This window comes from Drosophila suzukii, chromosome 2L, assembly GCF_043229965.1.
Source record: "Drosophila suzukii chromosome 2L, CBGP_Dsuzu_IsoJpt1.0, whole genome shotgun sequence".
Lineage (NCBI taxonomy): Eukaryota > Metazoa > Arthropoda > Insecta > Diptera > Drosophilidae > Drosophila > Drosophila suzukii.
In genome coordinates this window covers 16944200-16971759 of record NC_092080.1, presented here as the reverse complement: position 1 = coordinate 16971759, position 27560 = coordinate 16944200, and the positions used below count along the sequence as shown (strand labels likewise).

Here is a 27560-nt window from a genome sequence, read left to right as displayed (position 1 = left end):
CTAATGTTTCGACGTTGTGTTGATGTTAGTGTATCTCATTGCAAATGAAACATGTGGCAGGGCGTTTGCCTTCGCGTTTGACTAAATTTTAAGCCGAGATTGAGATTTCCCTCAGAGACAATTTGCGGAAGTTGTTAATGGACTTGGTCTGCGACTGGTCTGAGTCCAGTGACTGCGGTTTCGTATTTCAAATGCAGTTTCTACACACTTTGTCAATCAGCATTACATATATGTGTCTCTAGACTAAAGCAAACAAAAGACTTGAGTAACAAACATGAAAGTTATGTTATGAAATATGAAAAATGCAGAGCCTATAAAAGATAGGAGACCTAATTCGCAGGTGGTTAAATTAAAAGGTTAACTCAAAGTTAGTAAAGTTTAAACTTTTCCAGACCTTAGACTTCACCCCCAAATTAAATGGCCTTAATCCAACAAGTTCAGTTAGCAGGTAAATACAAATAAAAACTGTATCAACATGCAACTGTACATCTTGGCGTTAGCTAGTCTATAATTACTTGACAATAACGGCAACCTTGCGCCTCGATCTCCGTTTACAAAGCCCCACCACACCCCAGAAACCCCAGACACCTCAAAACACCCCAGAGATACTTTACTTGGCTTTGGATATGAATGAAAAGTCACACACACAGATCACACGACTGCAAACAAGTTCAGACGCAATCGTGATAAATGGCAGTCAAATCGGAATAACCTTAAACTTTGGGTTGCTCTCTATATAATCATATCTAACCCAAATTTTGACTCTGGCTTACAATTATTGTTGAGTTCATCAAAGATGTAATAGAGATGAATTTATTATGAGGTTAAAAGTTAATTTTAGATCTATGACAAGGTATTGTATTATCTTTTTATGAGAAGTAATAAAGAAATATAAAATACTCAAATCCCCAGGCATTTAGACAGACATTCAATCTCTTAGTCAACATTAGGAATTCCCCCCTTTCAATGCTTTATAATTAATTTCGTCTTCGTGAAAGTCATCTTCCAAAAATTCCGTTCTCAAGTAGAAGCAACGCACTAAAACCAACATTAGCTATATTTATGGCTCAGCAAAACGACCTCGAGAGGAAAGAGGTGTTCGATAAGTAAGAATATGCAAATTCTTTTGCAAGCTGCGGTTTTGTGGACTTCTCGAGAAACTTTCTAAAACCGCATTCACTAAACGCGTTCCGCCGCAGAAACACGTGCTCAGATCGCAGTGTAGTCAAAGTTTCGGCCGGAGATTGAGTCAGCGTGGCATAAATTTGCTAATAATTACCTTTTATCGAAACCGAATCGAATATCGAGTATATGTGTGAGTTAGGTGTGAATGAGGCAACCAGTTTTTTTAATGATTTTTTTACTTTTCGGTGGCCAGGGCGAGGCCGTAAACTAATTTACTCCGGACTATGGGATTCCAATCGAAACTGATATTTATTTTCACTTTTTTCTGATTACAGATTGGTAACAACAGACTGCGCTTAACTGGGCATTAAATCGGGCCAAAATGAAACAATCGACGGCAGCCAATTCACATTGGCTGGCCGCTTTGCTGTCGTCGTTGCTGCTTTTCAATTTGCTACACCAAATCGGAGCCGACGAGGCGTTTTCGTGTCCAAATGGTAAGTTATAGGAATATACCGGCCATTCTTTCACCTCGAACAACCCAAAATTAAGTACAGATTTCGGAAATTGCATTTGAAACACGTGCGTTTTTCGTAGCGGACGCAGGTGTGGCCCAAAAACCAAAGCCAGACTGTTCGCATAAATCAAAAGCGAATATAATTGTGGCCAAGGCAATTGGAAACCGATTTGTTTGGGTGTCTCTTTATTGGGTGTGCTTCTAGCTGGCAATTATGTCTTTAAGAATGTCTTTGTCTTGACTGTTCTAAGCGCTGTTAATGGCGTAATTGATTGTCTTTGATCGAAGCGTGGTATGATGAACTATTTCCGGTTGTTTACTTGTCTGAAGATATTTTCTTTTACACACAAGACATTTCCAACTGACCCAAATTATCAAATCATTATTAGGAGACTTTAATTTCCCATCAAATTACTATTAATTTCACGCTGCTTTTGGTGTTTTTAATAATAAATTAAGCATGACTGGTATAGATCTTATGATTTCCACGAAAATAAAGCATAGGGACCACAATTTGCTCGATGATACGCAAATAAAAGGTTAATAACTAATCAATATGAAACTAATTTAACATACTACAAAAAAAATAGAAAATTGCCTTTTCATGTTCATTCCTTTTATAGTCTATCATGATTTCAGCTTATACTTTTAACCAATAAAAAATATACTTCTCAGTGTAGGCTTAGCCATATTTGTGTCATAAACATATCTCATACGTTTGTGCTATAAAAATTCTTGGGGTAATGACAAAATCCACTAAAGCCAATAAGCAACCTGCTAAACGAGTTAGAACTTAAAGAAACCTACAAAAAATGAAAAAAAAGTGACACTCTGACATGAAATACAATTCAGTAAGCTGAAGAGAGTGCAGAAAAATATGTACATGACGGAAGTTATGGCCGGGCTAATCAATCAATATGAAGGGGGAGTCGCAGGGTGGTGGCCAAGTAAGCCCCATAAGCCTTTCACTTGGCATTGCCACCTACAACACCTCACAAAAAAAAAAATAGTTGGACGCCTAGAGCCGATAACGGTTATTACATATGCCAAACTTGTTTCTCTCCTCGCCCATTACCATTTTTCCCTCCTTCGTAGAATGCCATGACAGCATATATAGAATATATATACTCCATATGAAGAATTTCCAACTCCAGACTTGGGGCCCCACACAAACGAGATTTCTTAACGGTTTTCCGCCGCTGCAGTAGTTGTTGCTGTTTATTTTTTCACTTGCCCGACTAACTCTGCACTGGGAAAAAAGCTATCAAAGAGGTGGAATTTGTTTTCCGTATGATTTATAAAAATTATAATTTATAATAATTATTATACCTCTATTATACCTCTGCTAATAAAATTTTAAAAAGTATTACAAACTAGTTATATAATTATTGATCTTTAAAATATGTTTTTTAATTTATTTCTTATGATAATACAAAATCGGACAATTTTAATTTTAGAATTACCATTTATTTTTTATTTTTAAATGACTCTTAACAAACAAAATAAATTCCTTCTCCAGTGCAGGGAAAAATCTTTTTAAAATCTTTAGTAAATTGAGACCTTCAGTTCATTTAATTAAGTAGAGATTTTTTCTCAGTGCACTTCTCCTCGATTCCTGCCTGTTCCCGCTGTGCCACTTGTTGCCGCCGATTCCGAGCCATCCAAGTCCATCTTTTAACTAGTTGCAGCTCGCTGTGCTGATTAACACTTGTGCACAGCCAAACAAGTTCGTTGCCTAAGTCTTTTATTTTTTAAATAATTTTTCTTCACCGCACTCAAGTTTTCCATATGCAGGTGTCTGGGTGTCGGTGACTTGTTTTAGGTGCAGTCGGCTAGATTGGATTTTGTTGCACACACGCTGGCTCGAAAATTAGGCCAACTCTTGCCAGTTATTGCAGTTTTTCCTACCATTTATCCGTTGCATATTGATCGATGTTAATACACCGATATCGACATGGATATGGGCGCAGAAGTGATGTTTTTGATTTTATGACTCAACTAATGGAACTAAGATGCTTGGCAATTAGTTGAGCTGTCAGATGTGAAAGAATTGTGTGTAGTGTCAATCACACGATGATGATGATGTGGGTAATCCCAAGTCAGATTTAGAAGCAGAAAAGTCTAGGAATTTATTAAATGTGAATTATTTAACAGAATTTTAGATTGTGGTGGATTAAAAGAAGATTGTTTCTTTAATAGTTTACTCGCTATATTTAGTTTTGGCATAATATTTTGGCTTTGGGAAAATCAACCTAGTCACAATGAAATGAATAAATACCAAAAAATGGAAAGTAACATTTTTTAAAGGAAATACCAAAAACTTTAATATAAAAAGTTAGATACTACTCTCCATGGACTTCTTTGATTTTTCTGAGTAGATAGAAATAGGGCTGGCAAATAAATAATTACCTTTTACTAAAATCATAATCTACCATTTAATTCTTTCCACCTTCAAACGGGGTCCAACCAACGGTCTATGAAAAAATCAATTTTCCCCATTTCCGTACTGATGGCCAGCTCCAAAACAGAAGTTGTACCGCCATCGGCCATCGGCGGCCACTTAGGAATCCTAAGGCCTAACGGTAAAAGCCTCAAATTGATGATGACCAAGCCGACGTAACTGACAGACTGACAAACATGGCTCACGGTATGGCGCAGAGTCGATCGTGAAGACTTAGAACAGCAACTTCCACATTTTTGGACACGCTTGAGTAAACGCAGCCGAGCTGCCAAGAGTTTCAGGCTAATTAAATGAGCATCTTTCTCTGTTGGTCGGTGTGTTCTTTGCGGCTTCTATTCACTTCATCCAAGCGTACACTGGCAGAAAATTATGGCGATTTGGTTTAGCTGATAAGAGTTTCTGGGTCGGCAAACACACACTTGAGATTAGAGCCACCAAAATGATTTATGAACGGGCGACAGTGTGTTACCACCCTGCTTGTAAAACCTTTATTTATTTTTCTGTTTTATTTATGATATCGAGGCATTTAGTAAATCATAAAGCGTGAAATAAGCGTGCGCTTAAGTCAAATTAAACAAATTTGTGTTCATATGTCGGTGGCTTTTGAGTTTGGTCAGGGGAAGTCAACACTTATTCACTTCACCGACTTCTGTGTGAATAAAACTGTAATGTGGAGGAAATCAAAGCTAATTGAAGAATTACCAAATAGAATTTCTTAGAACTGCCTAGACCTTTACTTTAACTGGTTTTAAGCTTTCTACGCACTCACTGAAATTGAGATCTCATTCTCTTCCTAAGCCTTTTTTTCCGTAGAGATTTAATGGCTAAGATTCCGAGCTACTCAGCAGGCAATGGGGTTAATGAAATGAGCACACTAAAGAAGATTTATTGCAAGCCGCAGCCAAGGTTTCACTTTTTCTTTTATTTTACTTTGCTCATTTTTTAAACCAAAAGAACTATAACGATTTCGAAAGAGCTGGATTGAAAACAGGGCATGGCATATTTATTTTTCGGAAAATGGGTAATAAGTACGTGCGGTTAAGCAAGCCAGATTAAATCAAAGTAATTGTACGCTTTTACCGATTACAAAATTACAGATAAAGGGAGGGAAACTGGTTTCCTGTTATTATATACAAATATTATATTACAAAACGATACATCCGTTAAAAAAAATATTTTGCACGATTTATAGGACCACTAAAATTAATTTCTCACATCTTGCAGTATAATTACCACACTTAACCCACAAAAAGTCAATTATTCAATAGTAATGAACCATGATTACTTTGACAAAGCGAAGAATTACAAGAAGCATATGTAGTAAGCCTAGATATTCGCATATATGTAGGCATGCAAAAATCTCACGTGCCTATATATAACTAGATGATTTTTACGTAAGAAATTCTCACATTATTAATTTGGTATTGTTTTCACAAGATCTTTTCGTATGCCGCAATCACTGGGCCTGCTCGGCAAATTATATATAGACACTGATCAGGCAATGTCGGCTTATATATTCAGCCAGCAGAAAGAGAAGGCCTGAGGTAATGAGAGAAAGACAGAGCGAATCACTTGGCCAAGTCACGCAGCAAACATTTGCATAGGTAATGGGGCAAAAAGCATTGGGGGAAAAAGCAAAACTTCCTGGCAAGAATTTCAAATATCTGGCACACAATTCAATAAAACTAAAGAAATAACAACCGACCAACCGAGCGAATGCAAAAGCAAAGAGCCAAGAGGATGGAGACTCAAACCGGCTAACCTTGTCCAGTTTTTTTTTTTCTGCGGCTGCACCCAAGTCGAAGACCAAAAGAATTTCCGAAGCCAATTGGCAGTTACGTGGCTTTAATTGCTCACGGCGAATCGAACTCTGAAGTTCTCGGCTGTCACGGTGACATGGCCACAAGGTGCAAGAATTTATCACAGTCGATGGAGAAGAAAGAAAAGTATCCATGTGGGGGAGAATTTATTTGCAGCCATTAAAAACAATTACATGGGGCTTCTGTGCTGATTTAGATTTCCATTGAAGCGTGTTAGGTAACCCAGAAAGTAGGATCGCCGAAAGAGCTCCAGAAATGTCCAAGACTCGCCACTATCCACTCTTCACTCGCCCACTCCATTTCTCCTGCTTTTAAGTGGAACACCTTACAGTTAGTTGTGTGGTTATTTTGGCATTCAAGCATGGCTAATACTAAATTGCGCTGCGGTAAATGGGCAGACAAATAAATAAATTCGAACAAATTGTATGGCATATAGCGGTTCTAGCAACCAGTTAGGCAAACAAATAAGCCGCAGAGGGAACGTTAACAATTTTACAGTTGGTAAATTGGGTGGGATTAATGGTAAAATAGGTAATGACCGCAAGGTTTGCGGCTAGCTGACTGATCGAAGATTCAACTATGAAGTGATTGAGTTTGGATTGAAAAAGATTTTCTGAGTATTAACTACGTTTAAGAAGGCTTCTTAGTCATTTTAACAAGACTTAGCAGTCGGATAAAATGTGAAATCTTTTTTAACTTCATATATTCAGTGATACATCTATTATTTCAAGATTGGTTTCAAAAAGTCAAAGTAATAATAATTTTAGAGGGGGTTTTCACATATTATATAATCCATATGTAAACATTTTTAAAAATTTGATTATTTATCTGAAACTTCAATTTGACTTTAAAATTGCATTATTTAATTATGAAAAATTGATATTATGAAAAAGTAACCTTTCTAAAAACGAATTTCAGAGTTTCGCCAGCTAATTTTCACTCTTTCAACACAATTCAATTAGAGATTAATAATAAATAGCCTAGGAATTGACGCCTTGGTTTCTTTAATTATTATTTGCTCAGAAATGCAATTTTCAATTGGCCATGCCTTATCGACAGGATGCTGATTTCCATCCAAAGCAATACCTGTTTCCTTCAAATCAAACTCGAAGTCAAGGAAATCGTGAAAGTCCGCATTGGACACCCAGCGAATCGGAAAATCTGGTAAATCTGTAACAACTTGCCGACCCGCTGAAAACACCAAAGACAACATTTGCCGACCACTTTTGTATGTGACTTTTAAACGGCAGCGCGTGCTTCTGTACATAAAAAACTAAAAAACAAATTGTTTAAATACTTTTTCTGCTTTTTGTTTTGGTTTCGCTCATTGCAAACAAACAAAGAGTGTGTGCATGTGCGCCTCGCAGCATATTTTAGTCGATTTGATTTTAAATGAAAGCTGTCAATCAAGCTGACTTTGAGGCGGGCCGTGTCCAAGTTTCGCGCGCAACTTTCCCATTTTACCAGGAAAACTCCATGGCATTCGGCGGAAAACGAAAGCGTCACAGCCCCATCTTAAATCTAATCTCCGTTGGCCCAACAGCTTAATTATCCGCTGATATGCTGTTTGAATTCTTGTTCTCATCGGCGAAACACGCGGAAAGTTGTCAGATGCTGAACTGGACATAACTTATGCAAAACGAGTTAAGATGCTGATTGGGGTCACCACACATCTCTCTTTCTTTCTTCGTTGGTGGTGATATTTAATGATTAAAAGCATACTGTTTAAATTCCATGAAATCTTTTTGGCGTTTTAAGCGGCTTACGTTGCGAAGAATTGTAGACATAGGGGGTCTAATGTTACACCTGTAGGTTAATTAATTAAAGAGAAAATGGTATTCAAAAATTGTTTAAATGCTTCTTTTCAAAACATACCATGAAAAAGGCTTAAATCATATCATGGAAATAAAACATGTAATGACGGAGTTAAATTTTACAGAAACCATATATTCGAAAGATTTGTTTTTAAATACCCCGATAGTTCCTCTAAAAGCTATATGACAAAAAATTTGTTTTGGTCTTAAGTGATTGACGCCAAAATAAAAGTACTAGCTCTCCAAACTACCTAAAAATGATTAAAAATATTAGTATGCTTAAGTATTTAGATACCTCCATATTATAAAACCAGTCAGAATTTTACCGGTAATAAAGTGCTTTCAAATAAAATTAGGGTATAAGCTAACTCAATAAACTACTGTAGAATATAAGCCAAATTTTAATGTTTAACCTTGTCTAATATACGATTTCCCCTTTTTTATTTTCCAGGCTGGGAACTGCGCGGCTTAAATTGTTATAAATATTTCAATATCAAGCATTCGTGGGATAAAAGCGCCGAACTGTGTCGAAGGTGAGTGGAGTCGCAACCATAACCATATGATAATAAGATTATGAGTATTTTGTGAGGAAGTGAGCGGGGGAAGTGCCGCCAACTAGTTCCGCCCGTTTTGTCAACGATCGAACTTAAGAGAAGGTGGCAAAAGCAATCAAGTTTTTTATATTTTTTTGTTTTAACCAGGCAGCTACGCTTGAACAATTGCGCTACCTGTTGTTCTTGACGGTTAGCTGGATGGATGGTTGGATTGATGGAGATACATAGATGGTTGGTTGGTTGGTCAGTCAGAGATATATATGTACTTGCTCCAGCAATTGCCGTTACAGCAGCACATTGCATTTCCGTTGCCGACAGCTAACTGTCAATGCCAAAGTGGTCAGCAGCCAGAGCCAAAAAAGCAAAAGAAGTTGGATTTGCTGACCAAGTTTGAAATCGCTTTTTTTTTCCAGCCCAACTGGGCGTGTTCATCAATATGCCGATCGATGCTCGGATGATTCATAATTTCTGTTTCTTCGCCAACTCTTTTTTTCCCGCCTTCTCCTTTCGAGCGAAAAGAAAGTCGCCACATGCTTCCGGCAAAGTTGTTCTTCCAGGCATTTTTATTTCTTTCTTTTTTTTTGGGTGTTAACCTGCACCAATGACCCAAATACCTGGGTAGCGATACACCTGCAGAAGAATTTCCCCCCCGCGTAGCGCCCCCCAAAAGAAAATTGAGAGTGTTTTGATAATAGAGCTGGGGATTTTCGGGGCCCGGCTTAATGAACGTGAGAATCGTGAGCTGACCCACAGGGCATCATCATCCATACATATTGGGGTGAAAGTTTCTCCGCTTTTTCGTTGGTTCGCCTTTGGCCCGGGTACATAATTTTGTGTGTGTGTGGTTTTCGTTAGCGGGTTAACTGAAAAAAATAAGTATTAATAAAGTTATTGGCTGCCGCTGAATGTCAATGCCCTACGCAATTTCTCCTCGTCAACGGCGTTAAATGGCACTTAAGTATGCCCGGCACATCGTGACTCTAAGACAACTGGCTACCCGAAGACCACTGCTCCTAATGTAATTTACATGCCGTAGACCTCGCCCCAGTCAAGTCCAGTGCTCATTTGAATGCCTCTAACGTGGCCGAGGAGTTCAACAAACGTTGGCCGACAATGGCCCATCCATCCATCCATCCATCCATCCATCTATGTGTGTTTCTTCAAATGGACGATTTGCCAAAAACATATTGTGTGTGGGGGTATTTTGTTTATATCAACACAGGGGGCAATTGCGTTGACAGGTGTCGTTACCAAGTCCAACATTCATTCAACTGTGAAATATTTCCGTAGTTTATTTAACTCTGGTTTCGGTGAAATTTCTTTTTGGCGTGCGTAGCATGCGAAATTGGGTAGAATGAAGGGGAGCCCCCGACAAGGCGTTAACACTTTGAGTTAACGGAGCTTTAACCAGAAAAACATTAAAATGGAAATTACTTGTGGAGGAAATTAAAGGGAGCCGACTATATATTTTAGAAATATAAAATTTGCACTAAAGGTTTTTGCTATTACAATAGGCGAAACCTTTTACATGGTACTTTAATACTTTAATGATTTCTTAAAACAATAAAAATGGAAAGCCAATAAACTGGTAATAATTTTACTTGGTAGATTTCGTTTTAATGCTATACCTTAATAAATTCAGTACATTTTTTCATAAATATTTTTACCATATACTAAGGAAATTTACAGAGTAAACTATACAACTCGCTAGCTAGTCTAGTCTTTTGCAAAAAAAACCCGCTAAGTGGAAGCCCAAAGAGATCGAATATTTTTTGCTACCTTAATACACGCCCAAGCCATATAAAAAATGCCAAACCCAACCAAAAAAAATGCGCGACTTACGGAGCCGCGTCTGAAGTTTTCACTCTGGTGTGGCACGCAGCAATTGTTGACGGCAGGGAGTGTCCCAGTCTCACATACATAATTTTGTATGCCTTTTCGATTTATTTTTTTTGGCATGCCACAGCTGCAGCCATTTGCCAAAGGCAGCCACGTCCCACGCGGCGAATGCGTAATGTCGCAATGGCTTTTGGCTTTTCGGCTTTTGGGGGAAACTTGTTTTTCTCGCGGGGCCCGCAGAACTCCAAGTTATGAGATTGAAATCAAAGTGAGTTTAGCGATTGGAAATGAAAGTTTTACGTGTAGTGAGCCCGATTTCCCCCCAATCCATATCCACATGCAGCAGCACAACATAATTGAGATAGAAACAGAAAATAGAAAGTAAAGCGCAGCTGCATAATTGAAGTTGCATTACGCCCGGCAACGGAAGCTTGGTCAAGAGCGGAATACTAATCGCCCATATCCTCCTTGGCCAACTTTTATTGGGGAAAATTAAATAATTATCGTGTTTATGCCGATAAGAATCGGCATTTTTTCATCGTTAGTGTAATTGATTTAATTGAACAATTTCTTTAGTAAGAAATGTCACTTATCAAACTATGAAAATTTTATTTGGTATTTTAAGTCATATTTTCTTGTATTTTTAATAGAAGCAATTGGATTATGGTATGGCATTATTTTCCATTGAATAAAAAAATGCTTGACGAAAATATAATCACCATATTATTATCTATATTAAACACAATATTTCCAAATTTAATTATGCAATAAAATATTTTTTTTTTAAGTATTGAACACGAAATTTAAAATTCAATTATTATTCATATATGTATCTGTAGATGTTTACTTTTAAAATTCTATTTATTTATGAGTATAGTAAAACTAAGGATCAAATTGACATGATGACACTTTTAGCAAATTAATTTGAAATGATTTAAGAACTTTGGTTCTTTGTAGGTATCTTTGTCAAACTGTTTTTGCTAACAGTTGGTCTCCCCACTTTTTAGAAAAGCTATTTTATTTACAAGATTAGATATAGGGGTTATAGTAATGTAAGCCTTCAATTTTTGATTTTTTTTCATTTTATTTAAAAAATTGTTTACGTTAGAGAACAATTAGATAATTTATTTCGAAAATAATAGAAAAGTATTAAAATGTTAATATTTTTTTCAGATATGGTGCCGAACTGGTGGCCATCGACAGTTATGCGGAGAACAACGAGACTCTCTCCATTGCCCGGGCGAGTGATCCCAACCAGAGGGCTTCTGATAAGTACTGGCTGGGATTGGCCTCCCTCGATGACCTGCGCACCAACACCTTGGAGTCCGCTTCCGGAGCTCTGATCTCCCAGTACTCCGGTTACTGGTCGCTGCATCAGCCGAATGCGGAATCCGGAGAGTGTGTGGCGGCTGGTTTCGCTGGAAAATCGCAGAGCTGGGATCTCGGGACCTGTGAGTCCCTGCTTCCCTTTATGTGCCGGGCCCAAGCCTGTCCACAGGGAGCACTCCACTGCGCCAACGGCAAATGTATCAACCAGGCCTTCAAGTGTGATGGTAGCGACGATTGTGGCGATGGAACCGATGAACTGGACTGTCCCGCTCAGTGTCACTACCATATGCAATCTGGTGGAGATGTGATCGAGACCCCCAACTACCCGCATAAATATGGAGCTCTGAGCAAGTGCAAGTGGACGCTTGAGGGTCCGCTGGGCAGCAACATCATCCTACAGTTCCAGGACTTCGAAACGGAGAAGACCTTTGATACCGTGCAGATCCTGGTGGGCGGTCGCACCGAAGACAAGTCCGTGTCGCTGGCCACGCTGAGTGGCAAACAGGACTTGACCACCCAGCCATTTGTGTCCGCCTCCAACTTTATGATCGTCAAGTTCACCACTGATGGGAGTGTGGAGCGCAAGGGTTTCCGGGCTACCTGGAAGACGGAGGCCAAGAACTGTGGGGGATTCCTGAAGGCTACGCTGCAGCGCCAGATCCTGACCAGCCCCAACTACCCGAAGCAATACCCCGGCGGCCTGGAGTGCCTGTATGTGATCAAGGCACAGCCGGGTCGCATCATCTCCATCGAGGTGGACGATCTGGATATCGCCGAGGGACGCGACTTCCTGATGATCCGCGATGGTGACTCGCCCATGAGTCGCACTATTGCCAAGCTGACGGGCAAGACGGCCCAGAACAATCGGGTTATTATCTCCACGGGCAACGCCCTGTACCTGTACTTCAAGTCCAGTTTGGGTGAGGCCGGCAAGGGATTCAGTCTGCGCTATATCCAGGGTTGCAAGGCCACGATCACCGCCAGAAATGGCACTGTCACCTCACCCGCCTTCGGATTGGCTGACTACCCCAAGAACCAGGAGTGCTACTTCACTATCCGCAACAATGCCCGTGCCCCGCTTTCCCTGAAGTTCGACAAGTTCACCGTCCACAAGAGCGACAATGTCCAGGTGTTTGATGGATCCTCCACCTCCGGTCTGCGTCTGCATTCTGGCAATGGATTTACGGGTCCTGCGGCACCCAAACTAACCCTGACTGCCTCATCCGGTGAAATGCTCATCAAGTTCACCTCGGATGCCCTTCACAATGCAGCTGGGTAAGTGGTTTAAATTGAAATGAACTCAAAAAATCTTCCGAAAATATATAGTTTCATAAACTAATGATCTTCTTTTTCCCTGTCAGATGGTCGGCCACCTTCTCGGCCGATTGCCCGGAACTGCAGCCCGGAATTGGAGCCTTGGCCTCCAGTCGCGACACCGCTTTCGGTACGCTGGTCAGCTTTACATGTCCCATTGGACAGGAGTTTGCCACCGGCAAGACGCGACTGGTTACTGAATGTCTGCGCGGTGGCAACTGGAGTGTCTCCTACATACCCAAGTGTCAGGGTGAGTCTTGAAAACATAATCCACATATAAATACCTTTGCTAATTGATGGGTCTCTAAATCCAATACAGAGGTCTACTGCGGTCCTGTGCCACAAATCGACAACGGTTTCTCCATTGGCTCCTCGAATGTGACATACCGGGGTATCGCCATGTACCAGTGCTATGCCGGCTTTGCCTTTGCCTCGGGTGCTCCGATCGAGAAGATCTCGTGTCTGCCAGATGGTCGCTGGGAGAGGCAGCCCCATTGCCTGGCCTCCCAGTGCGCCGCTCTGCAGGAAGTGGCCCATGCCAATGTAACCCTACTGAATGGAGGAGGTCGCAGCTATGGCACCATTGTCCAGTACGAATGTGAACCGGGTTACGAAAGGAATGGTCATCCTGTGTTGACCTGCATGTCCAATGGCACCTGGAGCGGAGATGTGCCCAGATGTACCCGCAAACGGTGCTATGAGTTCCCGGAGATTGCCAACGGCTTTGTTGTGGAATCCTCGAGAACCTATCTCTTTGGCGACGAGGCCAGGGTGCAGTGCTTCAAGGGATACAAGCTTATCGGCAGCAATATCATGCGATGCAGCGAGGCTCAGAAATTTGAACAGCCTCCAACCTGCGAAGACATCAACGAGTGCAGCTCCTCCCAGTGCGATCTGACCACCACCGAGTGCCAGAACACCAATGGCTCCTTCCACTGCCAATGCAGATCCGGATTCACGGCCACCACAGAGTGCAGACCAGTGGCGGATTTGGGCTTGGGTAATGGAGGCATTCCGGATGATAGCATCAGCACTTCGGTTAGTGAGCCTGGATACAGCAAGACGCAGCTGCGATTGAACACGAATGGCTGGTGCGGTGGCTCCTCGGAGCCGGGAGCCAACTGGATCCTCATCGACCTCAAGGCACCCACCATTCTCCGTGGATTCCGCACCATGTCCGTGCAACGGCCCGATGGCAATGTGGCCTTTAGTTCGGCCGTGCGTCTGCAGTACACCAATGATTTGACGGATGTGTTCAAGGATTATGCCAATCCCGATGGCACTGCCGTGGAATTCCGCATCTTGGAGCCCACTCTGTCCATCCTGAATCTCCCCCTGCCCATAGAGGCTCGCTACATCCGCTTCCGCATCCAGGACTACGTGGGTGCTCCTTGCCTGCGCATGGAACTGATGGGTTGCACACGTCTGGATTGCGTAGACATCAACGAGTGCAGCAAGAACAACGGCGGCTGTGACCAGAAGTGCATCAATTCCCCGGGAGGTTTTGCCTGTGGCTGCAACACTGGCTATCAGTTGTACACCTCCAACGGAACGGCTGGCTATCATATCGAACGCTCGGAGTCCGGAGAACGTGATGGGGACACCTACCAGCGAAACAAGACCTGTGTGCCATTGATGTGCCCCGAGCTTGAGGCTCCGGAGAATGGACAACTGTTGAGCGATAAGAATGAATACCACTTTGGGGATGTGGTCCGCTTCCAGTGCCACTTTGGCTACATCATGAGCGGCAGCGCGGCAGCCCTGTGCCTGTCCAGTGGTCAGTGGAATGCCAGCGTACCAGAGTGCAATTGTAAGTATATTCGCGATCTATTAAAAAATGTACCCAACTAGGTCTAGAACCATATAGTGGTAGCTCTTATAACTCAAACTATACTGACTTGTATATTCAATAACTCCTATGAAACTATGTGTGATATATCACCATTTAAAATACATTTAAATACATACAACTTCTATAATAAAAACTTTCCTAAATACATTGTATCTATCTCGACCTATTCAAAGTTATTTGAGGAAGTGCTAATCAATATAGGCATAATAATATCATATAATTTTTATGAGACTCAAAGTTTGTGAGAAATAGAGCTTTCCCTCCGAAATTATTTTCCAAAAGAATAAAGGATTACTTGAAAACTATGAAATTACATTAATATTTCTACATTTTCCTTTCTAGATGCCAAGTGCGTTTCCCTGCCCGATGATAAGCTGGAGGGTCTGACTGTGGCCCGCCCCGATCCCGAGTCCGTGCTAGTGCCCTTCCGTGATAATGTGACCATTACGTGTGGCTCGGCGGGACGCCAACTGAGAGCCACCGCTTCCTCCGGTTTCCGGCAGTGCGTGTACGACCCGAAGCCAGGTCTGCCCGACTACTGGCTATCCGGAATGCAGCCCTCCTGTCCCCGTGTGGACTGCTACTCGCCCATGCCTACGCCGGGAGCTGAGTACGGACAGTTTGTGGACACACGCTACCAGAGCAGCTTCTTCTTCGGCTGCCAGAACACCTTCAAGCTGGCTGGACAGACGGGTCGTCATGACAACGTGGTTCGCTGTGGAGCTGATGGCATCTGGGATTTCGGAGATCTGCGCTGCGAGGGACCAGTGTGCGAGGATCCGGGAAGACCCGCAGATGGTCGCCAGATTGCCCGCAGCTATGAGCAAAGTTCGGAGGTGTACTTCGGCTGCAATCGTCCTGGCTACATCCTGATCAACCCCAGGCCCATCACCTGCATCCGCGAGCCGGAGTGCAAGGTCATCAAGCCCTTGGGCTTGGGATCCGGAAGGATTCCCGATTCGGCCATCAATGCCACCTCGGAGAGACCCAACTACGAGGCTAAGAACATCCGTCTGAACTCCGCCACTGGATGGTGTGGAAAGCAGGAGGCATTCACCTATGTGAGCGTGGATTTGGGACAGATTTACCGCGTGAAGGCCATCCTGGTCAAGGGAGTGGTGACCAACGACATTGTGGGCAGGCCCACGGAGATTCGATTCTTCTACAAGCAGGCCGAGAGCGAGAACTACGTGGTGTACTTCCCCAACTTCAACCTGACCATGCGGGATCCGGGCAACTACGGTGAGCTGGCCATGATCACGCTGCCCAAGTTCGTTCAGGCGCGCTTCGTGATCCTGGGAATAGTAAGCTACATGGATAATGCCTGTCTGAAGTTCGAGCTGATGGGTTGTGAGGAACCGAAGCAGGAACCCCTGTTGGGCTATGACTACGGATACTCCCCTTGTGTAGACAATGAGCCACCTATCTTCCAGAACTGCCCCCAGCAACCGATTGTGGTGCGTCGCGATGAGAATGGCGGAGTTCTACCAGTGAACTTCACCGAACCCACGGCTGTGGATAACTCCGGATCGATAGCACGTCTAGAGATCAAGCCCCAGAACTTCCGTACTCCCAGCTACATCTTCAAGGATACGGTTGTAAAGTATGTGGCTTTCGACTACGATGGTAATGTAGCCATCTGTGAGATCAACATCACCGTTCCCGATGTCACACCACCACTGCTTCAGTGCCCTCAGAGTTATGTGATTGAGTTGGTGGATCGCCAGGATAGCTATACTGTGAACTTCAATGATACTCGCAAGAGGATCAAGACCTCTGATGATACGGGAGAGGTTAAACTTCAGTTTAGCCCCGAAAGTGCCACCATTAAAATTGGAAACTTTGAGAACGTAACGGTTACGGCTACAGATAAGTACAACAACAGGGCAGCCTGTCACTTCCAGGTCTCCGTGAAAGCCTCACCTTGTGTGGACTGGGAGCTGCAGCCGCCGGCCAATGGAGCTATTAACTGTCTGCCTGGAGACCGTGGAATCGAGTGTATAGCCACCTGCAAACCAGGATTCCGCTTTACGGACGGCGAACCCCTGAAGACCTTCTCCTGCGAGACTTCCCGTCTGTGGCGCCCCACATCCGTTGTTCCTGATTGTGTGTCCGAGAACACGGAGCAGGCTGCGTACCATGTGACCGCCTCCATCACCTATCGTGCCAATGGAGCTGTTGCCCAATCCTGCCTGGGTCAGTACCAAGAAGTTCTATCCCAGCATTACAGTGGATTGAACCAGTTGCTATCGCAACGCTGCTCGGCGGTCAATGTGCAGATGAACGTGACCTTTGTGAAGTCGGTGCCCTCGCTGCTGGAGGAGAACGTGGTCAAGATGGACTTCATACTCTCCATCCTGCCGGCTGTGCGTCAGCCGCAGTTGTATGACCTTTGTGGCTCCACCCTGAACCTGATCTTCGACTTGAGTGTTCCGTATGCCAGTGCCGTGATCGATGACCTTCTGAATATTGCCAGCATTGGGAACCAGTGTCCACCACTTAGGGCTCTCAAATCGAATATCTCGAGGGGCTTCAATTGCAATGTGGGTGAGGTGCTTAACATGGACACCAGCGATGTGCCGCGCTGTCTGCACTGTCCCGCCGGAACCTATGTGTCCGAGGGTCAGAACAGCTGCACTTACTGCCCGAGGGGCTACTACCAGAACCGCGATCGCCAAGGAACCTGCCTGCGCTGTCCCGCGGGAACCTACACTAAGGAGGAGGGCACCAAGACACAGGCGGACTGCATACCCGTCTGTGGTTATGGTACTTACTCACCCACTGGACTGGTTCCTTGTCTGGAGTGTCCACGCAACTCTTTCACCGCCGAGCCACCAACGGGTGGATTCAAGGACTGTCAGGCCTGTCCGGCTCAGAGCTTCACCTACCAGCCGGCTGCCTCGAACAAAGATTTGTGTCGCGCCAAGTGCGCTCCAGGAACGTATTCCGCCACCGGACTAGCCCCTTGCTCGCCCTGCCCACTGCATCACTACCAGGGTGCCGCCGGAGCACAGAGCTGCAACGAGTGCCCGAGTAACATGAGAACCGATGCCGCTGCCTCCAAGGGAAGGGAACAGTGCAAACCGGTGGTTTGTGGCGAGGGTGCTTGCCAGCATGGAGGACTCTGTGTGCCCATGGGTCACGACATCCAGTGCTTCTGTCCAGCCGGATTCTCCGGACGTCGTTGCGAACAAGACATCGATGAGTGCGCCTCGCAACCCTGCTATAATGGTGGTCAGTGCAAGGATCTTCCTCAGGGCTACCGCTGCGACTGTCCAGCTGGTTACTCCGGCATCAATTGCCAGGAGGAGACTAGTGACTGTGGAAACGATACCTGCCCCGCCAGAGCCATGTGCAAGAATGAGCCGGGCTATAAAAATGTGACCTGCCTGTGCCGCAGTGGCTACACTGGAGATCAGTGCGATGTGACCATTGACCCCTGCACGGCGAATGGTAATCCTTGCGGAAATGGAGCTAGTTGCCACGCCTTGGAGCAGGGTCGCTACAAGTGCGAGTGTGTTCCAGGATGGGAGGGCATCCATTGCGAGCAGAACATCAACGACTGCTCAGAGAATCCCTGCCTGTTGGGAGCCAATTGTACGGATCTAGTCAACGACTTCCAGTGTGCCTGTCCACCAGGATTCACTGGCAAGCGTTGCGAGCAGAAGATCGATCTGTGTCTCTCAGAACCCTGCAAACATGGCACCTGTGTGGACCGGCTGTTCGACCACGAGTGCGTCTGCCATCCGGGCTGGACGGGATCGGCCTGTGACCAGAACATCGACGACTGCGAGAACCGACCCTGCGCCAACGAGGGAACCTGTGTGGACCTGGTCGACGGATACAGTTGCAACTGTGAGCCTGGTTACACGGGCAAGAACTGCCAGCACACCATCGACGACTGTGCCTCCAGTCCCTGCCAGCATGGAGCCACCTGTGTGGATCAGCTAGACGGATTCAGCTGCAAGTGCCGACCTGGTTATGTGGGTCTCTCCTGCGAGGCTGAGATCGACGAGTGCCTGAGTGACCCCTGTAATCCTGTGGGCACGGAACGCTGCCTCGACCTGGACAACAAGTTTGAGTGCGTCTGCCGCGATGGATTCAAGGGACCGCTGTGCGCCACCGACATCGATGACTGCGAGGCACAGCCCTGCTTGAACAATGGACTCTGCCGTGATCGCGTCGGTGGCTTCGAGTGTGGCTGTGAACCTGGTTGGAGTGGAATGCGCTGCGAGCAGCAGGTTACCACTTGTGGAGCGCAGGCTCCTTGCCAGAACGACGCCAGTTGCATTGACCTGTTCCAGGACTACTTCTGCGTGTGTCCCAGTGGCACGGATGGCAAGAACTGCGAAACTGCCCCAGAACGCTGCATCGGAGATCCTTGTATGCATGGTGGCAAGTGCCAGGACTTCGGTTCCGGCCTGAACTGCAGTTGCCCTGCTGATTACTCTGGTATCGGTTGTCAGTATGAGTACGATGCTTGCGAAGAACAAGTCTGCCAGAATGGAGCTACCTGCGTGGACAATGGAGCTGGCTACAAATGCCAGTGCCCTCCTGGATTCACTGGACACAATTGCGAACAGGACATCGTGGACTGCAAGGACAATTCCTGTCCTCCAGGCGCCACCTGCGTGGATCTGACCAACGGCTTCTATTGCCAGTGTCCGTTTAATATGACCGGCGATGATTGCCGAAAGGCCATCCAGGTGGACTACGATTTGTACTTCAGCGATCCTTCGCGATCCACGGCTGCCCAGGTAGTGCCCTTCCCCACGGGAGAGGCCAACAGCTTGACAGTGGCCATGTGGGTGCAGTTTGCCCAGAAGGACGACCCCGGCATCTTCTTCACTCTATACGGCGTGGAATCCGCTCGAATGACTCAACGCCGCCGAATGCTCCTCCAGGCTCATTCCAGTGGAGTTCAAATTTCCCTGTTCGAGGACCAATCTGATGCCTTCCTAAGCTTCGGAGAGTACACCTCCGTTAACGACGGACAATGGCATCATGTGGCCGTGGTCTGGGATGGAATCTCCGGACAACTTCAATTGATTACCGAAGGTCTGATTGCTAGTAAGATGGAGTATGGAGCGGGTGGCACTCTGCCTGGGTACCTCTGGGCAGTGCTGGGACGTCCTCAGCCATATGGTCTTACCAACGAGCTTGCATACTCGGATTCTGGCTTCCAGGGCACCGTGACCAAGGCTCAAGTTTGGGCCCGAGCCCTCGACATCACCTCGGAGATCCAGAAACAGGTGCGCGACTGCCGATCTGAACCAGTTCTCTATCCTGGTCTCATCCTCAATTGGGCGGGATATGAAGTCACATCCGGCGGAGTGGAGCGCAATGTGCCTTCCCTTTGCGGACAGCGCAAGTGTCCGGTGGGTTACACTGGTCCCAATTGCCAACAATTGGTGGTGGACAAGGAACCACCAGTGGTAGAGCATTGCCCTGGAGATCTGTGGGTGATTGCCAAGAACGGATCCGCGGTGGTCACCTGGGATGAGCCGCACTTCAGCGACAACATTGGCGTGACAAAGATCTATGAGCGCAATGGACACCGATCAGGAACCACCTTACTTTGGGGCACCTATGACATCACGTACATTGCATCCGATGCAGCTGGAAATACTGCCTCCTGCAGCTTCAAGGTTTCCCTGCTTAGTAAGTATTGGGGTAGAGTCTTTTTTGAGATTATTTTATTAATTTCTTTAATACTTTTTTACAGCCGACTTCTGTCCAGCTTTGGCGGATCCTGTCGGAGGATCCCAGGTGTGCAAGGATTGGGGTGCTGGCGGTCAGTTCAAGGTCTGCGAGATTGCCTGTAATACCGGTCTGCGATTCTCGGAGCAGGTGCCCGAATTCTATACCTGCGGTGCCGAGGGCTTCTGGCGACCCACGCGGGAACCCTCCATGCCACTGGTCTACCCATCCTGTTCACCCTCGAAGCCCGCCCAGCGTGTGTTCCGCATCAAGATGCTCTTCCCCTCGGATGTGCTTTGCAACAAGGCTGGTCAGGCGGTGCTCCGTCAGAAGGTCACCAACTCGGTTAATGGTCTCAACAGGGACTGGAACTTCTGCTCCTACGCCATCGAAGGAACAAGGTTTGTATTGGTTTTGGTCCTTTCGGTAGGGTTCCATTTCTCATACAGGTTTCTTTTTACAACCCAGGGAGTGCAAGGATATCCAAATCGATGTGAAATGCGATCATTACCGAGCTGCCCAGAATAACCGAGTACGTCGCCAGTCTAAGGATGGTGGTGTCTATGTAATGGAGGCCGAACTTCCAGTGGTCAAGTAAGTAGTTGCATGATACCCTAAAAATCCAACATCTAGCATGTCCTGATATCCGCCGTTTATACCCGTGTACACTGTGTATATGCTATATGTGTTTTGTGTGTGTTTGTTAACCAAATTTGCAGCGAGGAGGATGACGATCTGACTTTGACGGGTCGCCAGGGACGCCAACAAACTGGCGGCGATACATACACCCTGGAGATAGCCTTCCCGGCTGTAAAGTATGTCTAGCACTCCTTTGTTGGTTCACCTTACGAATAACCAAATCCGACAAATTGCACCCGATCTGCCCAGCATCAAATCTGCACCCAGTACTACCAACAACCAGTCTCAGTCTCAGCCTAATCCAACATCCATCCAATCAAACCTAATGCTTGTCTAACCTCATGTTACATGTCTATGCGTTCTAACCCAATGTTAAGGCTTACTTATCAATGTCCAGAAGAAGTAGTGTTAGGTGTCGCAAAAGTTAAACCAAGGATAAACTTTAAAAACTTGATTTTAAAATTTATCAGAGATCAAAAGTTACTATATTTATTTTAAAACTGTTAAGAAAACATTCATATTTTTATCTTGCAAATTGATGCACTATAATCATTACAAACGAGTGGCCCTAACCAGTATAAATCTGAAGTGTTCATGATTATAAAACATCATTGTGATTCTTAACTAACAACTCTTAGTCTGGACATAACCTAATGTTTTTTAAATTAATTCGGTTTAGAACATGTCGTTTAAACCTAACTAATTAACCTTGTTTCTGTTCCCCTCCAGTGATCCTGTGGTGCACACATCAACCGGTGAACGATCTAGTGTCAAGCAATTGCTGGAGAAGCTCATCCTTGAAGACGATCAGTTCGCAGTGCAAGAGATTCTGCCCAACACAGTCCCGGATCCAGCTTCCTTGGAACTGGGCTCGGAGTACGCCTGTCCCGTGGGTCAGGTGGTGATGATTCCCGACTGTGTGCCCTGTGCCATTGGAACCTTCTACGACAGTGCGAATAAGACGTGTATAGCTTGCTCCCGCGGTACTTACCAGTCGGAGGCTGGGCAGCTGCAGTGCAGCAAGTGCCCGGTGATCGCCGGAAGACCAGGAGTGACCGCCGGACCAGGTGCCCGCTCAGCGGCTGACTGCAAGGAGCGCTGCCCAGCCGGCAAATACTTCGACGCGGAGACAGGTCTGTGCCGCTCCTGCGGCCATGGATTCTATCAGCCCAACGAAGGATCCTTCGGCTGTGAGCTGTGTGGCCTGGGACAGACCACTCGCTCCACGGAGGCCACGTCGCGCAAGGAGTGTCGCGATGAGTGCAGTTCAGGCCAGCAATTGGGAGCCGATGGACGCTGTGAACCCTGCCCACGTGGCACTTACCGCCTGCAGGGCGTCCAGCCATCCTGCGCCGCCTGTCCGCTGGGCAGGACGACGCCCAAGGTGGGCGCCAGTTCGGTGGAGGAGTGCACCCTGCCCGTCTGCTCGGCGGGAACGTACCTGAACGCCACCCAGAACATGTGCATCGAATGCCGCAAGGGCTTCTACCAGTCGGAGTCACAGCAGACCGCCTGTCTGCAATGTCCACCCAATCACAGCACCAAGATCACCGGAGCCACCTCGAAGAGTGAGTGCACCAATCCCTGCGAACACATTGCCGAAGGCAAGCCGCACTGTGATGTGAATGCCTACTGCATCATGGTGCCAGAGACATCGGACTTCAAGTGCGAGTGCAAGCCTGGCTTCAATGGAACGGGAATGGCCTGCACGGATGTTTGCGACGGCTACTGTGAAAACTCGGGTGCCTGTGTCAAGGATCTGAAGGGAACGCCCTCTTGCCGCTGTGTTGGCTCCTTCACGGGACCTCATTGCGCCGAACGATCCGAATTCGCCTACATTGCCGGCGGTATTGCCGGAGCGGTGATCTTCATCATTATCATCGTACTGCTCATCTGGATGATCTGCGTGCGCTCCACAAAGCGCAGGGATCCCAAGAAGATGCTGACGCCAGCGATTGACCAAACCGGATCGCAGGTGAACTTCTACTACGGCGCCCACACGCCCTACGCGGAGTCCATCGCGCCCTCGCACCACAGCACATATGCGCACTACTACGACGACGAGGAGGATGGCTGGGAGATGCCCAACTTCTATAATGAAACATACATGAAGGATGGTAAGTTAAAATAAGATAAATTTTAGTTATCCAAAATGAAGGAAGAAAAGATTACACGACCCCACTTTTGCTTCACACTTTTTGAAAAAGAAAGATTCTTGATATCAAGACAAATGTGCTCTCGATTTTATTTTGTGGGATAAAAACACTTGATCTCGATATTGAGAATTTAAGATGTAACAGATCCTGGCTCACCTGTTAAAAATTCTTCTTCTTACTTATTTGAGAAAAATCGTTCTTGAAATCAAGACGAAAGTTAACCTTGTTTTTTGAGTACCAGTGTTTTAGCCTATCAGAACACTTTACATTTTTTAAATCAATCAAAATATTAAATCCTTATTTATCTTTAATATCTAAACAGGTCTGCATGGCGGCAAGATGAGTACATTGGCCAGGTCCAATGCCTCGCTCTATGGAACTAAAGAAGACTTATACGATCGACTGAAACGGCACGCCTACACAGGCAAGAAGGGTAAGTCCTATTTATAACTTTAAAGTATTTCAAATGTTAATATATCCGATCTTTTGCTTGCAGAAAAGAGTGATAGTGATAGCGAAGTGCAGTAAAAAACAACGAGTCGCGATTTAGAAGAGATAAATTACAGATAACAAAGCTGCTTTAATGTAAAATGTGGTCATAAATAGAGAACGGGATGCAGCGGCAAACTCACTGTCAGAACAGTGATCCAACACTGCCCCCAAAAATACTCACTGGAGAGCCTTGCATTGAATCAACGTAATAACTGCGACATCGCTTTCGATCCAACTTCAGTTCCAATCTCAATCTCGGATATTACGTGGCTTAATGCAAGGCTTTGAGAGCTGCTTGAAAACGCGAGACGAGACGATAAATCTTAAATTAGTAATTCCCATATGTGCTCTTTAGGTATGCAAACTACATGAAATTAAGTCGAACTTATGCCTAATATAAAGAATGAAATATTGTTTTAATCTTAAGTATTATTTACCTATACAAGAAACTCGAAAATACCATGCTTGACGCGGTACCAAATTGCAATACATATATACTAATATATATATAAAGAAACGTAGATTTTTCCAACCATATAGATTGTCCAAGCTTGTTGAACAAATTCGCGAGTGCTGTAAAAAGCAAATCAAATATAGTCGTTATTTTGTAATTTAATAAAAGCAATTTAATTATTATGTATGACAATTAATTTTATAAATTTTCTTGTATAAAATAAAAGAAACAAACGAATCTAATTGAAGACGAGGTACCAGTTGTTCTAATTTATTGGCGAAAGAGTTCGACGTTGCGATTGATGTGACTCACGAATGTCCTTCCACGACGCTGCTTGCGAATGAGGTCCTTGTGCTTTTGAAGAGTCGGCACGATGTTGGTTAGCTTCTTCTTTACACCTCTTGGATTTTGGATGATATACTTCAGGGTCTCGTTTACTCGCAAATGTACCTTTGTCTGGACCTCAAAGAAGCAGTCGTGCAGCAAATGGAAGTGGTCGGTTGCATGTCCGGCAAATGCGAGGATCAGAAAGGACAGAGGCACAGTAACGCTGCCCACCCAGTAATTTTCGTACTTGTAATAATTATACTCAGACACGAGGCCCGTTCCGATCAGTACTATCTTGATCAGCAGAAAACAACCATTCTCCACTGCCTTCCAGATCACGTGTACGGCAATCTCCAATAAAAGAAAAGCCACTGCTATCTCGTAGACACGTTTGAGGACTCCCGGCATAATTTGAAGACGCCGGGGAATGAAGCAGTTGTCCCATATTAGATCCATCGCAGCAAGACCAACAACCAGAGAGGGTAGCTGTAACCTAGGAATATCCGATCTTTTGGAAGACCAAGCTAGGTAATGCATCACGTGGCACAGGCCAGCAACGAGAACACACTCCAAGGATGTCATTCTTGTACTTGACGCACTTCTATTCAACTTTGAATTTGCAATAAAAGATTTGGAAATGAATCCAAATTTTATAGATGTGTTTTTACTAAAATTGATTTTGTAAAAGTGAATGATAGTATTTCAAATGTTACTGCGATTATTTTATGTAATTTCAAGTAACGTTAGAAAAATTACACTTTTTTATTATGGATATCAGGAAAAACACATTTATGTTTTAATACTTTCTTTGATAAAATAAAATGCGAAAGACAATTCAGTCTTCGCAGAGATTTTCTGGAAATGCTACAAAGGAATATCTAATCAAATAAATATTCGTTGGGACTGTCCTATGACGTTTCGGGAATTAATTTTAAAGTCTTTAAATCTCTTACATCTCAAATGTCAGAGAATCCTAAATTCTTTTTAAATTAGGGCCTCTTTAAGGCCCTAAATAAAATGTAAAGTAAACCAAAACTAGGAATTTGAATTTACTTTAAGGCCCAGTCAGTCGATTAATATTTATCGATACTTTTTTTCCTTCCCAACACTTTTTTATCTGCCCATACGCAATCTGGCGCTCATTTTCAAAAGAAGATAAAGTAATAGGCGCTTTAATTCAAGTACATATATAAAACTTGGAAAATTGAAACGGTGCAAAATTGCTTTATATGAGCACATTTATTTGAAAAATAGATTTAATTTCAGGCACTCAGTGCCAATGCGTTGGGCGATTTTGAAGAGCGTTGCACGATACGCACATATCTGCCGGAGTCAAATCGGTTGTTTCTGCTCGTTTATGTTTAAATTCTAATTTCAATTTTCAATACGGTGGCCTACTCCTTGCGAGATAGGTAGATCAGGCTGATAGCCAGGCTGCAGAATAGTATGGGATAGCTGAGCTTCAGGAGTTTGCGACTGACAAGACGTCGGAAGTAACTGAACGACTTGCTAGTCTGCTTGTCGGCCAGATCGGTTTCCTCCTCAAACTCAGTCTCGGTTTCCACTTCCGCTTCCTCATCTGATTCCGCCGCCTCCGTCTCCTTCTCCTTCACAAGTTCACTATCCTCTAGGTCTGGCTCTGCCTCGGTGACGTTCTCTTGGGATCCAGACTGCAAAAGATGACGCAGTAGCTCCACATTGTGTTCGGGATCGAACAGTTCCTCCAAGGGAACCATCCGGCGATCACTCTCCACCGACCCATCCAACGAGGGACGGGAGGTAAGTCCTATCTCCGAAACAGTGGACATGTTATCATCCGCTGGGCGCGGAAACTTCAAGCCGATTGTTTCAGGGCTTCTCTCGAATTGTTCCCTGACAAGCCGATCCTCTTCGGTTTCGCAGCCTCCACCAATCGCCATTTCAAGCTCCTCCATTAGGGATTCGGGCACAGACTTCTCAGGCTCTTGGACCACTGATTCCTCGGTGGGCTCTTGGAGAACTATTTGTGGATCATCAGGGGCTGGCTCTTGGGCCAGTTTCTCAAAATGTTCCAGCTCTTCCCCCTTTGCAGCTTCCTCAGTCACAGATTCTTCTTTCGTCGCGAATTCTTCTTGCTTCATCTGCAGATTGTCCACTGATAGTTCTTCATTAGTCGGTGGTTCTGCAGAAAAACTGGGTTGTTTCTGCTGGGTTTCATTAGCAGAAAGCTGTTCCATACCCAGGCCAGACTTTTCGGGGATATTTTCGACCTCTGGGGCTATGTTGTGATTTTGTTCCTCCGGTTCGGTCTGGTATTGATCATTATCGAGCTGCAAATCCTGCATATCGAAATCATCTAGGGCCACATCGGCCTCCATTTCGGCAACGACACGTTGAAGTTCCTTGAGAGTCTGCTCCTCAGCCCGTCGAAGTTCTATTTCGCTGCTAGTTCCCGGTATCCTGTCGAGAATCGTTTGCAGAATGGGACTGGGTCTGACCGACAATGGGGTCTCGGGCAACTCGGTCATCGAGGACTCCATGTGGATGCCAGAGTCGTTGGTCAGCTGATGCTCCTCCAAGGAATTGCGTACTTTGGGATCTGGTGCCAGCACTGAGCTGTACGTTCGGCTGCTAATCTGATGATGGCTACCACTAGGACCCATATAAACGGGAGCCGGAATCCTGGTCATCTTGGTCACCGAACCGCGCGAAGAACGCAGATCAGTCTCCGACGAGGGAGTAGCCACCGCATCCATATCGTTATTAGATTTAAAATTTAATGGCCCCCGTTCCTCCGAATTCTTCACGTTTTTGGTGTTCTCAGTCTTCTTCAACTCGTCCTGGGATCGAGTCTCTTGGACTTCGCAGCTGGCCATCGTTGCTATCTGGATGCTCAAATGAATTCAACTCAATTTGGAACAACACAACACATTCCCAAGCTCTCTGCTCGTACTTACCCTTAACAAATTTTAGCAAGACTGAGTGAATTTAACCCGGTTAACTAGTTTCACTGCTCTGTGTGTTTTCACCGTTTGCGTTATGTATTTTCCCTTCTATCGCCAATGAAAATGTTCCCTAGCGTAAGTGTGTTCGCCTAACTGAGACAGGTCGACTAACTGAAATTGACAATGGTCTTTTTCTGATTTATCCAGAGTCATGACCAACTTGATGGGTGGCCTTTTTCGTGT

At 45.0% G+C, this 27560-nt stretch overlaps 3 protein-coding genes across 7 annotated transcripts in view; 1 reads left to right on the top strand and 2 right to left on the bottom strand.

The window, feature by feature from the left end:
* Nucleotides 1–24318, top strand: part of uif (sushi, von Willebrand factor type A, EGF and pentraxin domain-containing protein uif) — a 34182-nt gene extending 9864 nt beyond the window's left edge. For 3 of the 4 annotated variants that reach the window (XM_017086353.4, XM_065864029.2, XM_017086345.4), the window contains 12 exons: nt 1461–1622; nt 8189–8270; nt 11304–12734; nt 12821–13023; nt 13093–14583; nt 14968–20286; nt 20351–20726; nt 20794–20919; nt 21045–21140; nt 21694–23081; nt 23443–23553; nt 23617–24318. In XM_017086353.4, the coding sequence (XP_016941842.3) occupies nt 1508–1622; nt 8189–8270; nt 11304–12734; nt 12821–13023; nt 13093–14583; nt 14968–20286; nt 20351–20726; nt 20794–20919; nt 21045–21140; nt 21694–23081; nt 23443–23553; nt 23617–23648 (10770 nt within the window). In that variant the 5' untranslated portion in view covers nt 1461–1507 and the 3' untranslated portion in view covers nt 23649–24318. The remainder of the gene's footprint in view (nt 1–1460; nt 1623–8188; nt 8271–11303; nt 12735–12820; nt 13024–13092; nt 14584–14967; nt 20287–20350; nt 20727–20793; nt 20920–21044; nt 21141–21693; nt 23082–23442; nt 23554–23616) is intronic. The other variant, XM_017086361.4, reaches the window with a different exon arrangement.
* Nucleotides 24213–25101, bottom strand: LOC108018784 (uncharacterized). The gene has a single exon (XM_017086372.4). The coding sequence runs from the start codon at nt 24973–24975 to the stop codon at nt 24337–24339; it is 639 nt and encodes a 212-aa protein (XP_016941861.3). The 5' UTR covers nt 24976–25101; the 3' UTR covers nt 24213–24336.
* A 485-nt stretch (nt 25102–25586) lies between these two features.
* On the bottom strand, nt 25587–27494 carry LOC108008722 (probable inactive protein kinase DDB_G0270444). 2 transcript variants are annotated; one of them, XM_065864681.2, is made up of 2 exons: nt 27330–27494; nt 25587–27253 (listed from the first exon to the last, which is right to left on the bottom strand). In XM_065864681.2, the coding sequence occupies exon 2, from the start codon at nt 27246–27248 to the stop codon at nt 25788–25790; it is 1461 nt and encodes a 486-aa protein (XP_065720753.2). In that variant the 5' UTR covers nt 27249–27253; nt 27330–27494; the 3' UTR covers nt 25587–25787. The 2 variants fall into 2 exon arrangements, with proteins under 2 accessions (XP_065720753.2, XP_016928112.3); XM_017072623.4 differs by having other exon boundaries at nt 25589–27257; nt 27330–27493.
* Nucleotides 27495–27560: the final 66 nt, after the last annotated feature.